This window comes from Ammospiza nelsoni, chromosome 2 (assembly GCF_027579445.1).
Source record: "Ammospiza nelsoni isolate bAmmNel1 chromosome 2, bAmmNel1.pri, whole genome shotgun sequence".
NCBI lineage: Eukaryota > Metazoa > Chordata > Aves > Passeriformes > Passerellidae > Ammospiza > Ammospiza nelsoni.
Window position 1 is genome coordinate 18,567,437 of NC_080634.1, and position 12,786 is coordinate 18,580,222.

Sequence of the window (12,786 nt, forward strand, 5' to 3'; positions counted from 1 at the left end):
CAGCGCCTGCCAGAATCCATCCTCTACCCACAGGATTGTCTTTCCAATTCTTGGCTTCTACCAATAGCAAAACGTTTATATTATAATTGATATATGAATCAGGGAAGAAAATTCATTCCATGTTTCCCTCATGAATGTAAATATAGCCTGAGATGGTAATTCAGGGTTGCTTCCTCTAATTGAATGGTTCAGATCTACAACCTGAAGATGACAGTTCAAGCAGTACTTGGTTAAAGATCTATGTATGTATCTCCTCCAGACTACACTTCCACACTGACTTGGTATTCTAATTTGAGAAGTATTCATTCCATCAGCTTCAGTATTGTGCTAGACCACAACAACAATGCTACATGAAGGTACAGTTGAAGATAAAAATCCAGTATCCTTTTAAAAAAACAGAAAATCTGCAGCATTTAAACAACAGCCTAGTTCTAAGAAAAATTTTGGTGCTTCGTCTCAATGCTGAGAAAAGCATTATATAACAATAATTTAATTATATATAACATCATAGATGACTTAAGTACCTTTCATCACATATGTCAACACCTCTTATCTATAGTAATTCAATTTCAGAAACATACTTTCAAAATAACCAAAATCTCCGTCTATATATATATATGGGAATATACTTGCCATATACATGCACATACCAAAAAAAAAAAAAAAATTAACTGGAGATAGAAAGGTTAAATAGCTTGTGGTCTTGGAAAAAGCAAATAGATGAAAAAAAAGATTTCTAACTACCATGGCTTAACCACAAATCCATCAGTCTAAGCAAGAGCTATGTAGTCTTGCACAAGCTGTGTAGTCTTCAAAAAAACAAAGAGAGGAGCTTTGAGTTAATAATCTCTATGAATAAATTACTGAACTGCTTTGATAAAAATGATTAGAGCGGAACTAGGAATTTTTTCTTAGGACATCACCATTTGATCTCTTTTCAAAGCTAAGTCTGACCAGCTGTAAATGGCTTTGCAAGTGCCTGAAGCTGCAAAATGCCAGAATTCACCTCATCTACAACAGAGATAAGTGGATCACCTACTATTCCATCAGAAAATGCACACACAGTTCGGGCACATGACAGTTCCAAAGTGGACTTGAGATGCTGTATTATTACAGCATACATGGATACATTGTTTTAATGATTATTTGTTAGAAGAATATAGCACCTCTAGAATATTCTCTCAAAGATATTTTTGACAGTTTTATGTGACAATTGTAACTCAGACCCTCATATAGTGTTGCTTTATGAATTACAGCACTTAACAAATAATTTACGAGCAGCTTATTCTTAAGCATCAGCAGAAAAGATTCAGAAACCACAAACCAGCACTGGCCAATATAAACAGTGTGCTAGGCAGTGCAAGCCAATGCTGCGGCAGGGTGTGAATTTAGGATTCCCTGGAAATACCTTGGCGCTTTCCGCGGGCAGCTCGTGCCGCCTGTGCTTCCTGATGAATCCCGGCTCCGCGCTGACGCGGCCGTGCCTCCCGTTCACGTTCGCAGTGGCGGTCAGGCCCGCCTTGGGGGAGGCGTCGCCCCCGCCGCGGCAGCCCGCCAGCGGGCCGCTCCCGAACACGTCCCTGGGGCACCAGGCCTCGAGGGGCACGGGCTGCTCCCGGGCGGGCAGCCCCTCGGCCGGGTGCAGGTGCCTGGCGGCCCGGCTCTCCGGCAGCAGCGGCGGCGGCCGCTCCGGCGGCGGCGGAGGAGGGTCTCGCAGGGGTGGTGGCGGCGCTGGCAAAGGCTTGTCCTGCTTCCTCACCATGCAGGGAGAAGACTGAAAGACACAAAAGTTACAAAAAAATTTAAGTTATGCGGAGGCATGAATGTTGCTCGTGACTGTTACGAGTAGAACAGCTGGCCATTTTTTTAAAAGGTTGCAGAGTTCACAGGTTGGGCCAGTTGCTGCCAGAGTGGAGTTCTAACTGTTTGTTATTGTAATCACCTGTGGTTTTCGTTAACTAATGTCCTGGGTTGACTATATGATGCTTTTATCCCCAATCGTCTCTTTCTGTTTATGTTGAATAATAAGTTTTGTACCTTTAAGAGTGTTCCACAGAGTGAAGGGGGCAGAGAAGGAGCGCGCAGTTTGTTTCAGACACTGCGCTCACTCCTCCACATTCCTGCTCCTGGACTGTGTTGTCTGTGGATGAACAGACAACAGGACAGACCTCTCCTTTGCTCTTAGTTAGTTTTAGCTAGCTGAGGCAGAGAAGTTCCCTGGACTGGTTTTTTTTTTCTTTCAGACACCCAGGGGAGCACCGGCAGCTGCACCTGTGGCCCACCGGGCCGGGCCTGGCCTGCGACAATTCCAGCACTGAGGGACTGATCAGAGACTGAGTGAGCTGAGCTTCAGCCCAGGGTTTTCTCAGTTTGTCATCTCTTTTAGAGTAGCAAGGGGTCTCATTGTTTGATATTGTGTTGGTTTTATTGTTTTTTAACAATTAATTTAATTAACAATTTAACAATTAACAAATTAAACAGTTTTTTTCCACCTTTCTCCAAGGAGGTATTTTTTTTCCTCCCGGACCAGTTGGGGGGAGGGGACGATTGGGACGATTGGATCTGCTTTTCCCACCAGAGCTCCTTTGGGGGATTTTTCCCCAAATTTGCTCTAAACCTGGACACTACCTGTCGCGAATGGTTAATGTAAAAAATTCATGTATTATATGATTGGCTTTTTGCAAATATTAAAATGAATGTTATATGTGTTGTGTTAGAAAGAAATGCTGTATTAATTCTCTTAAGTGCTGTGTTAAATATAGTTTTAGGTTATAAAATTTGTTAAAATAAGAACTATGTTAGTAGGGTTTTTTTAAAGAAAGGAATGAGGCACTCGCACCAGATAGCAGCCACAGGACACCTAAATATTTCAGGGAAACGAATTTATTGCCTTCTTATCAGAAGAAACTAACTTCTTCCTGCCTTGAAGGCACTGTTAGGATTAGAAGGAAGAAGTTGACAATGACCAGACAAAATCCTGTGTTTGAATGGAATTTATGCATCATGTATGAAGTGTATGAATATGCAACAGGCTGTTGTCATTAAGGGTTAATCCTTTGTTAGCAGGGGTCCTTTTCTGGGCTCCTGCTGCCCAGAAAAAGGTACCCGGACGCCTGTAATTCTTTGCTTTTATTGTCTCATATTGTCCTAATTCAATTTGTCCAAATTGTTATTACCCTAATAGTGTTACTATTCTTTTTAACCATTTTATTACTATTAAACTTCTAAAAATTTTAAAAACAAGTGATTGGCGTTTTTCACAGTTAAGAATTCCCCCTTTGCCGGGTGTCGCCATCGAGTTAGCGTGCAAATGACATCAGATCCAGCATGCAATGGGAGAAACCCCTCACCAAACCTAGCCAAAAACCCTTAAAACAACGAGTCAACGCAAAACTGATGAATCAAAGTGATGTCTAGACATGAGGAACAGAACCTAATGTCCACTAAGGCCCTTTTTAACCCTCACCCTAACCCAAAGATGTCGGCTAGACAGAGGACCTCGAATGTTGAAGCAGAAAGCAGAGAATCTCCTGATGCTCCCGGTGGACGGAACCCCAGCTCTGCCCACAGAGCAGTGGACACACCTGCACTCTTCCTTCTCCTCTGAGTCACTCCTGGGAGCAGCGGTGGAGTAAGCGTGGACCCATGGGTTCTCCCCACCCGAGCTGATCACTTTTAGTAAAGTCATTAAAAAGGAGAAATCTCCTGCCGGTGTTTATTTCAGTGACCAAGTGCGGATTCATCATTTCTGAGCTATTTTCTTGGCCCCACAGCAGTACTTGCCAGGAGGTTAAATGCAGGCCTTGCCGGCATTCTGCAGCCAGCCTGGCCCTTCAGAGAGCATGCCCCCATTTCTGATGTTGCATGAGTAACCCAAGCAAGGAGTGTGGAAAGCAGAAATGACAGCTAACTCAGGCAGACTTATTTGACCCATAGTTTTATCCAGTGTCCTTTGCTTTGATCATGTGAATCACTTATTCATCTACTGAATTGAATTTTGTGGAGTGTTTGGTAAAAACAGGCTTCCTGATGTGGAAGAGAAACCCAAAACCCCAAACAAAATAAAATCCCAGAGGAGTAACTTGCTGACAGCAAATGAGCACAAAAAGCAATGATTAGAGAGCAAGGGGAAGAAGAAAGAATTGTTTCATTTTAAATTATATACCTAGGGATGACTCCAATCTTTACATGCACTGTGTTAGAGTGCCAAATCTGTTTGAATTGCAGTTCAGTTTTTCAGGAAGCAGCCCAATTAGTTTATAGTTTTACTTGCAATTAGCTTATCTCCAAGCAACATTTGTCAGAATACTTGGTTTTTAAGAGTTGAATTATATCATAAATGGTTAAATGTGGTCTAAAATTATGTATGCTAATACTGAAAAGCTGAAACTCAGGTTATCAGGAAAAAAACCTCATAGCTGCACAAATCTGACAAAACCAAAACATTTTCATTATGACTGAATTACATATGGCAATTTACAAAGTAATAGTTGGGCCAGGTTTTACAAAGGTTTTATCTACAGCTACCATAAGAAATACAGGGAAGATTATTTTCCTGGGAATGTATAATTTTCTTGGACTTTGGTAAGCCTGCATATTATTACCACTTAAAGAAATGGAGGTCACTGAACTTTTTAGTAAGAACAGCATTTGCTATCACTTCATTGGCTAGCCCAGCACTATTCTTCAAGCAGCACCTCAACACGTGACTTGAATTGAAAATAAAGTTATTCTACCTACAGGCTTATGTATATTAAAAGGAAGTAAACTAAATAAAGAACTGTTTAACTCACTTGCTAGTCAAGTAAAATAGTTATTTTCACTGTTAACACAGGAAAAAAATACCCTGATCTAGATTTTTTGTTATACCTTATAGTTATAAATTCTAGTATTTAACTTGAACAAAATAGAAAAGTGGGGTTTTTTTCCTGAAGGAATAGTTTTGGCAGGACTAAATAATCTTTTTTCTCTTAAATATAAAATCTTTTAATGTATGAGATTATTCTTTGTTGCCCCCATCCTGTTTCCCTTGTACCCCACAATTTTTTTTCTAGGAAAAGTTTCACGTAAAAAAAGCATTTTCAATGCTTTTTCAAATTTCAAAGCAGCATCAGTGCTCTTCCTGGTTTAATTTCTTTTATAAACCAAGAACCCTGCAAAAAACGCCTATTATAGAGCTAGTTTTTAATGGATGTGGGATATGTTTGGTGTATATCCTCAATATGTTATAATTCCTTTGCATAATATAAGAAGTTAAGAAAGAAGATTAAAGAAAGTATTCAAACTTCTATCTTTTCTTCTAAATTGCAAGCCACTAAAATCTTAAAAAGATATTTTCAACCTTAAAGTAAAAATCTGACAAAAGAAGCAAGCTACTTCAAACTGGATTATTATAAGTACATGTGTTTCAAGTCATGTCCTGAACTTGAATTTGAATTAATCATATAAAAATGAAAAATTTTAATCTAATTCACTCTCTCTATACAGCAATTATAATAAAACAATCAACTTGTTACAGAGAGTAGCAAACAGTATTTGTTCTTGTTCATGCTCATCTACTCAAAAAATCATTGAATCTTTAGTATCACTAGTTTTACAAAACAAGGCATACAGGCTTATTGGCTATAGAGCCATTATTATCTCCCTTGAAATTTGAGTCCTATTATATGCCATTTAAGGTTTTGAAAGCAGTGCATCTGCACATATTTTTCTTGTAAGGACACTGTGGAAATTGAACATAAATCATCATGAAAGGAAAACATATAATTTTAATGAGATAATGACCTTTAAATCTATTTTCAGGAAAGTTTAGCTTCTATTTATTTTCATTAATCAGAGTTTGTTACAGAACTGATCCATTACTGTAACATCTTTCAAATTCTGACCATAACCAAGTACAATATAATCATCAGACAAATTGAAGTCATTTTTGACCAATACATGCAGCCAGAAATATTTAACTACATAAGGTATTATGGAAAAACAAGACTTCATTAATATGGATCTAATCTAAAGTTTCTTTAAACTAGAAGGAATTAAAGTTCTTTTGGGCAGAGCAAAATCCTGAAAAAAGCAATATCCATGGAAAGGTTTGAAACAGTCCACTTTACAAAACAAACAAGAAGCTCACCTTGGAAAAAACCAAATGCAAAATATAAGCATTCTTATATCCAGAAATAAAGGTTCAGTAATAATTACCTTGGGCGACCCGGTTGGGCTGGCACACGGTGACCGTGCTACTCCCTTCTGAATCAGATCCAGACGGGGAGGGACAGGAGGAAGACTAAGATGAGGGATTTGCAGGGGGTCTGGAAGTGGTTTTCTTCTTTGTGCAAGAGGGGAAGATCCTGGGGAAGTCACTGGTGAATTCTGCCTGTCATTGCACTTCAGGAGAGAAAAAATAAAATTATCTTTTACCTGATGATCAAATGTACAACTTCCATTCCCCAACTAAAACATTTGATACTTCTCAGATACTTACTAAGAGTCAATTATAATAGTCATTTTTCATAATGGACATCTGGACAGTAGAGCTCATCTTATAGTTACTGAAAAAGAAGTCTACAAGTCATTCTATCTCAAAATTAAGACCCATGTTAACTTGTGGTGAAAATAAAAGGATATATATTACTGTAATTTGTATAAAAACCTAACAATAACTGCCAAACATAAGGGAAAAAAATAATAAATTCTATCATAGCACTGCTACCCTTGTTGACTTTTTTATTAATAGAGAGTACTCAATCTAAATTTCTACAAATTACTCTGAAAAGCTGGACATCCATGATATTGCCTGCTACTACCTACTGCCCATTTCAAATCATCCTTCCATACAAAACAGAATGTAGGTCTTCTGAAAATTTACCAATCAAAGTCACCAGCAAGATATCAGGGAAAGAAGCAAAATCAACAAAAAAAAATGAAGGGATTATAAAAATAATTTTAGAACAATTTAATCACTTAAGCAAATACTGAACTAACAACACAAACATTTAACTTCCCTCTCCAGGGACAAATTATGATTACTTTTTTCCCTGACCTGTCCTTTCAAATTCATCAGAATAGGACTCCACCCAATTTTGCAACTCGTCCCTACCCCTCATCTGGCTCAGTTCTAACAAACAGAGCTCAGGTGTTTGTTCAAGTTATTTCCATGAACTCACTGAATGTCTGTGCTGTTCTGTGCTTTCCCCAGGAGTAGACACAAGTAGCAGGAGGACATTCCCACCAATGATCAGCTTTGGGCCTCTAGTACACTGAGGCATCCCACTGTTCTCAAATCACAGCTTGCCTACAGAGGCAAACAAACCACCCATCTTCGGCCTAAACCCCTTGGATAAACTTCCCCCTCTCTTCATAAGCTTTTTCTCACGAATGCTGAACATCTCACAGTGATAACTGGGAGGAGAGTAGAAAGTTCTTTAACAAGAAAACAAATAAGCAACACTACCTTTCTTTACACACAATCATTATGTTAAGAAACTGGACACTTCATAAATTCAAAAGCAGAGTGAGGAGAAGGATCTAGAGCATGGATCCTTATCAATGCTCTGTACTACAGCTTAGTCAGCTTAGTTTAATATCCTGTTCTATACAATAGGGATTGCTACCACATTTCCTTCAAAAATAGAAGCCACCACAGTATTGTTGTCAACAGTGCACAAAAAAACAGGAGAGGAGTGAGAAGATGTTGAAAGCTACAAGGGTGATGTGCAACTCCATCATCAGGATGATTTTTTTGGTTGTTCTTTAGAGTCTTCTCCACTTCATTGACATGTGCAAGCTCAATGTCACAATAAACATTCAAATTCAAGAGACAGAGCAGTTTAAAATTGGTGGTTTTCATGGCTACCAGAAGTTTCTCAGTTTCTCCCTTCAATGAAGAGGGCTCAATATTCATATTAAATGCTTTGAATAGTCTTTAAATTTTCTTTGTTTCCTTTAACTGGTGAATGACCCTGTCCTTGACGGGAAGACCACAAAGATAAGCACATAAATTACCAAAGCATTTAGCCTCTCAACATTAAGGAATGCTGAATAACTAAGCAAGATATGTATCTTGTAAGCATGCCTGAGCAACTGTAATTATAGAATTACTATAAACTGAATGTCAATTCATTTTCCTTATCAGAAGGCATCTATCAGTTAAACAGCATAATAAACACTGTATCATTTAACAGCATTAGTTTTCAAAGTTTAGTTACAACTCCATAAAGCATTCCTGAAAGCCAAGAACTATGCAATACAGTATACTCAAAGGATTGACTTCAGCAGACACAAAATGAATTTGCTTCCCAAATTATCTCAAATAGAACCAAATAAGCAGGTCACACCTCCAAAAAGATTCAATTATTTGAAATAAATGAGAGTGATATAGTTAAGTCTCAGCATTTAATGGTATTGCACAACAATGCATTTCAGCCAGCAGGAATTGTTCCAGAAGAGCAATCATATATGTGATAGGAGTAGGAAACGAAGAGTAAGAAATATAGGAAATACTAAAAACCAATTATTGGACAGGAAACATTTGTACGGAATTTAGGATGTTCTAATTGTCGCATCATCAAACTAATTAACACAATTTCCTGAGACAGCAACCTGAGAGTCTCAAATGGGAGACTGCCTGGAATTTGTACAAATTCCAGCTAAGTGAACAGCACTGTTGTGATATCATTTTAAGAACACCCCTGTTTCTATCTGGCAAACTTCTCTTACACAGTTCTGCTCTAAAAAAATCATTTGGCTAAATGATGCCCTCTTCCCTCAGCGTGCTCACTGGTTCCATCCATGTCAGACTTCTTTTCTCCTGCTGCAACAACAGTCTAGCTTTTGCAGAGACAAAAATCATAGAATATTCACATTTAAAACCCATTCATTTAAAAGTTCAAGATACTTAAACCCTGACATGCTTTTAAACCCAATGAAGCATGTGATAAACTTCTAGTTCCATATATTAGCTTGGTATTTGGCTACCTCTATGACATTCCACAGACAGTAAACCACAACTAACAAAATTAAATGGAAAACTTTCAAAGTGTGTGAGAAGACTTGAATTTAGGTTTATATCCATGCCTTGTTATGTCTTATTTCAAAATAGCAAAGTAATTTTTCGGTCCCCTGGACTACTATGCTATAGTACAGCCACAGTGCCAACAGAACATACTGTGATCCCCACAGATTTCAAAAAGGGAATTGATTATGGCCAACAAGTTAAAGAGTAACTTATCAGGCACAATTAAAAAAAAAGTTAAATAGCAGCAAGTAAAAGTAGCTTTTCTCCCCCTACAGGGAAGCTTAATCTGTATCACCACTTGGTGCTGAAGTAAGAGCAAAAGCTTTGCTGGGACAAATAATTCTTTGTTGGATCCACCGATACTAAAAATAAAACAAAACCAAATATTCCACAGCAGCAAACAGGTTTTCCTTGGCATTCAGTATCAGATTTCCATCATATTCCCAATAAGAAAATGCCATATTTTTCAGTCCACCCCCATACAACCTGTCCAGCTGCATCATTTGATGAGTGACAGCTAGGCCAACAAGATGTGGATACAGCTAGGCATCTCATGTGGATGCCAAGGCATTAACAGACACACTAATATCTACTCTTTTTGGCACTCTACTCTCCTAAAATTCCCATTTGTCACCTACTGGAGGTTTTTGTATGTTTTCTATATCCTGGGAAAAAATGGGCAATGAGAGAGAGCAGTGACAAAAAGCTAAAACAAGCAAGTGATTAAGACACAAACTAGCTCAAATGAACTGGCAGTGACAGAAGACAGACCTTCAGTGTAAAAAGGGGCTCTGCTGCACCACACAGAGACCTGTGCAATAAAGATGTAATTAAGGAGAAGAACACAGACTCCTTTGTAACAACATGGACTTCATCTGGTTGGCGTGACTGCTGCCAAGGGAAAAGCAGCTGTGACTTACTTTGCAGTTGTACTGCAGAAGGGACCACACTTGTGTTTTTCCATCAGACGTATTTGTTACTGGGGTACACTGGTATCAGTTTGCCCCTAGCAGTTGTGAATTGAAGAAAAATCCTGCTTCCAACACTGATTACAATTTCCAGTCAATTTTTTTCTGATGGAGATATTAACAGGCAAGTTATTCAATCAAGAGTTTTCAAATACCTTTGTGCCAGATAGGTGCATATGAAAAGCATTCTCAACATAAATCCCAATGATTGATTCATTGAGGAATACTACCCTCCCTGTTAATGTCCTTGGAGCAAACTCAAACTGCATGAGACATCTAAGAGGATCCCAGCAGATCTACACCAGAAGTAGTTCTCTGAAGTTTCTTCATTTATAATCAGGTGAGAGTAACTCACATATTTGTTATTTCTTGTTAAGATAAGCTGTGACCTAGGAAGAGCTGTATTATCTTAGCTTAAAACCTTAAATGAGGATATAAATGTACATCACTTAACACTGATGACTGTAAACATGTTTTTAAATCAAGAGATTTATTCCCTTTCTCTTTGTTGGCCCAGGAAAATGCATGTGAAGGAGGGAGAGGCAGTGAGGTCTCAGAGTCAGCAGCACACTGCCAAGGGAATCCATAATTAGGGGAGGCACACTGCCTCCCAGCATTTATACTCTGCAAACACTAGTAAGTAATCAGTTAAGTAAGTCACTCCTGTTGAGTGACATGATCTTAACACATTCCACCAAACAGGTGTACCATTACATAGGAAGTGATATGTATATATCAGTCCAGGTACTGCTGAAGGAATATATGGATATGTATTTCAAGTCTTATTTTACATATTTTTATATTTTATACAGTGAAATTAATAACATAATTACTATGCAATACATGCCTTCTTCCATTACCAGAAAAAAGTAGACTTAATAATATGGAAATGAATGAAAACAGCCTCTTCCCATTTATTGAGAGCCAAGGTCTTTTGCCGTGATTTAGCAAATTTGACCTAACTCACCAACTGGAAGAAGCCTAGTCATGGCAAACTGTCTTTCAGCCTTGACAATTCGCTATCATTATTTTAAAGTGCAGTGTGGATTAGTCAAACAGTCAGGGTTTTGCACATTCAGATATCAAGGAAATTAATTTCAGAGAAGACATTAACATCCCAGATGGGGTAACTTCATCTCCTTTTAGATGGAACTGTTTATAAACAATGTTAATTCACTTTAAGGTACTGAAAACCTCACAGTCTCCTATACTGGTAGAGCCCTCCTCTGTGTTTTCATGGAATATTATTTGGATCAAAAAATTACCTTAAACACTTATGAATTCAAAATTATTTGCTCTTAGCAAGAACTCCTGCATTATCCATTTTCCTTATTTTATTTCTTTGTTTTTAAAAGAAATCAAATTATGCTTTTTTCTAATAAAAATGACAGAGAACTCTTCATTTATTAGGACAATTAAACATTAAACATTATAGAATAACTAACATGCTCTACTAGACACTCAAATGCCCTCTTTAAAAATTAAAAAAAAAATAAAATTCAATATTTACCTGAGCCTGTAATCTCCATTTTTATTAATGTGCATTTCATAATGTTGTGCTTTGCTAGAACAAAAGCTGAGAAGAGGAACATTTTGGGCAATAACTGCATTAGCTAATCTGATACCACGGGGCTGAAATTTCTCGGTGAGGAAACAATTAACAGAGGCTTTTGGCACCACTCCTCCTCTTTCTTTCATTAAGAAATATCTGAAGACAATTTGGAAATAAAAAAATAAGCTGATTGATGAGGCAGATAAACAGCCTAACTGCAGCAGATTTCTCCAAAGTCTCTGTTGGAGTTGATCTGCTGCTACTGCTGACTCACACACAACACCGAACCAGAACTATTCATTTTTCCTAATGTGTATCCACTTACTAATTCCTTTAGGAATTACTTTAGGAAGCTTCATGATTATTTTTTTTCTGAAAGCCGTTTCAAGTCTGAGATCTTTCAGAGACTTCAGATACCTCTTAGGAGTTTCGGAGTACAGTTCAGGGGTAGGAGTGATAAACTGCAGAAATGGTATTTTTCTGTTATCTGAGTATTTCCACAATGCATTGTGAAGCCCTACAGTCACTTTCATCAGAGCTCCATGTCTCTGAAACTCTTCTCTTCTAATGAGTTTCACAGCCCAGCTCACTACTAGCCAGAATTTTCTTAGAATGGTCAGCCAGGTGATTTGACACAAATATAGCCCATTTGATTTTCAAGGATTAACAGATTTATGTTGAGAAATCTTACCACAGTCCATGCAATGAACTAAGAATTGAAATATTTCTTCACTGAGACTACAAAGCTACAGCAGTGCCAGCAGGTTGGCTGCAAGAGCTAAATTATTATCTTTGCCACCTAAATTCCATAATTTAAAAAAACTTTGTTACTACAACACCATCGTTATGCAGCACCCTGTTCATATGAACAGCATTAAGGACAAACAAAAGCAAATTTCACAAAGAGTAAAGTTCTACATAATGTCACTGAGAAAAATATAATTTCTTTAAGCAGGTTCCAAAGATACACTGATTAGCAGGAAAAATAAATAATAGTTAAAGAAATAGGCAAGTCTGATGAAGACATTGCTAACAAAAAGTATATACAAACAATGACATATTACAGGTGGTATGGTTAAGACCATCACTGCAAAATCAATGGTAACAATTTTAACAAAACAGCAGCTAAAAATCACCAAATGACACAATAATTCAACAATTTCAAATAAACTTCAAGAGGGTGGCAGAGTGAAGATTTCTTTCATTGAGCAATGAAATCAATGGAAAAAAAATAGCAAGACCCAAAAGCACTC

The 12,786-nt window shown here is 37.8% G+C and overlaps 1 protein-coding gene across 2 annotated transcripts in view; it reads right to left on the reverse strand.

Annotated features, from left to right (window-relative positions):
- Positions 1-12,786, reverse strand: part of CBLB (Cbl proto-oncogene B) — a 130,023-nt gene that overhangs the window by 22,167 nt on the left and 95,070 nt on the right. For both annotated transcript variants that reach the window (XM_059494087.1, XM_059494088.1), the window contains exons 11-12: positions 6,199-6,384; positions 1,409-1,774 (exon numbers count right to left, since the gene is read on the reverse strand). In XM_059494087.1, the coding sequence (XP_059350070.1) occupies positions 1,409-1,774; positions 6,199-6,384 (552 nt within the window). The remainder of the gene's footprint in view (positions 1-1,408; positions 1,775-6,198; positions 6,385-12,786) is intronic.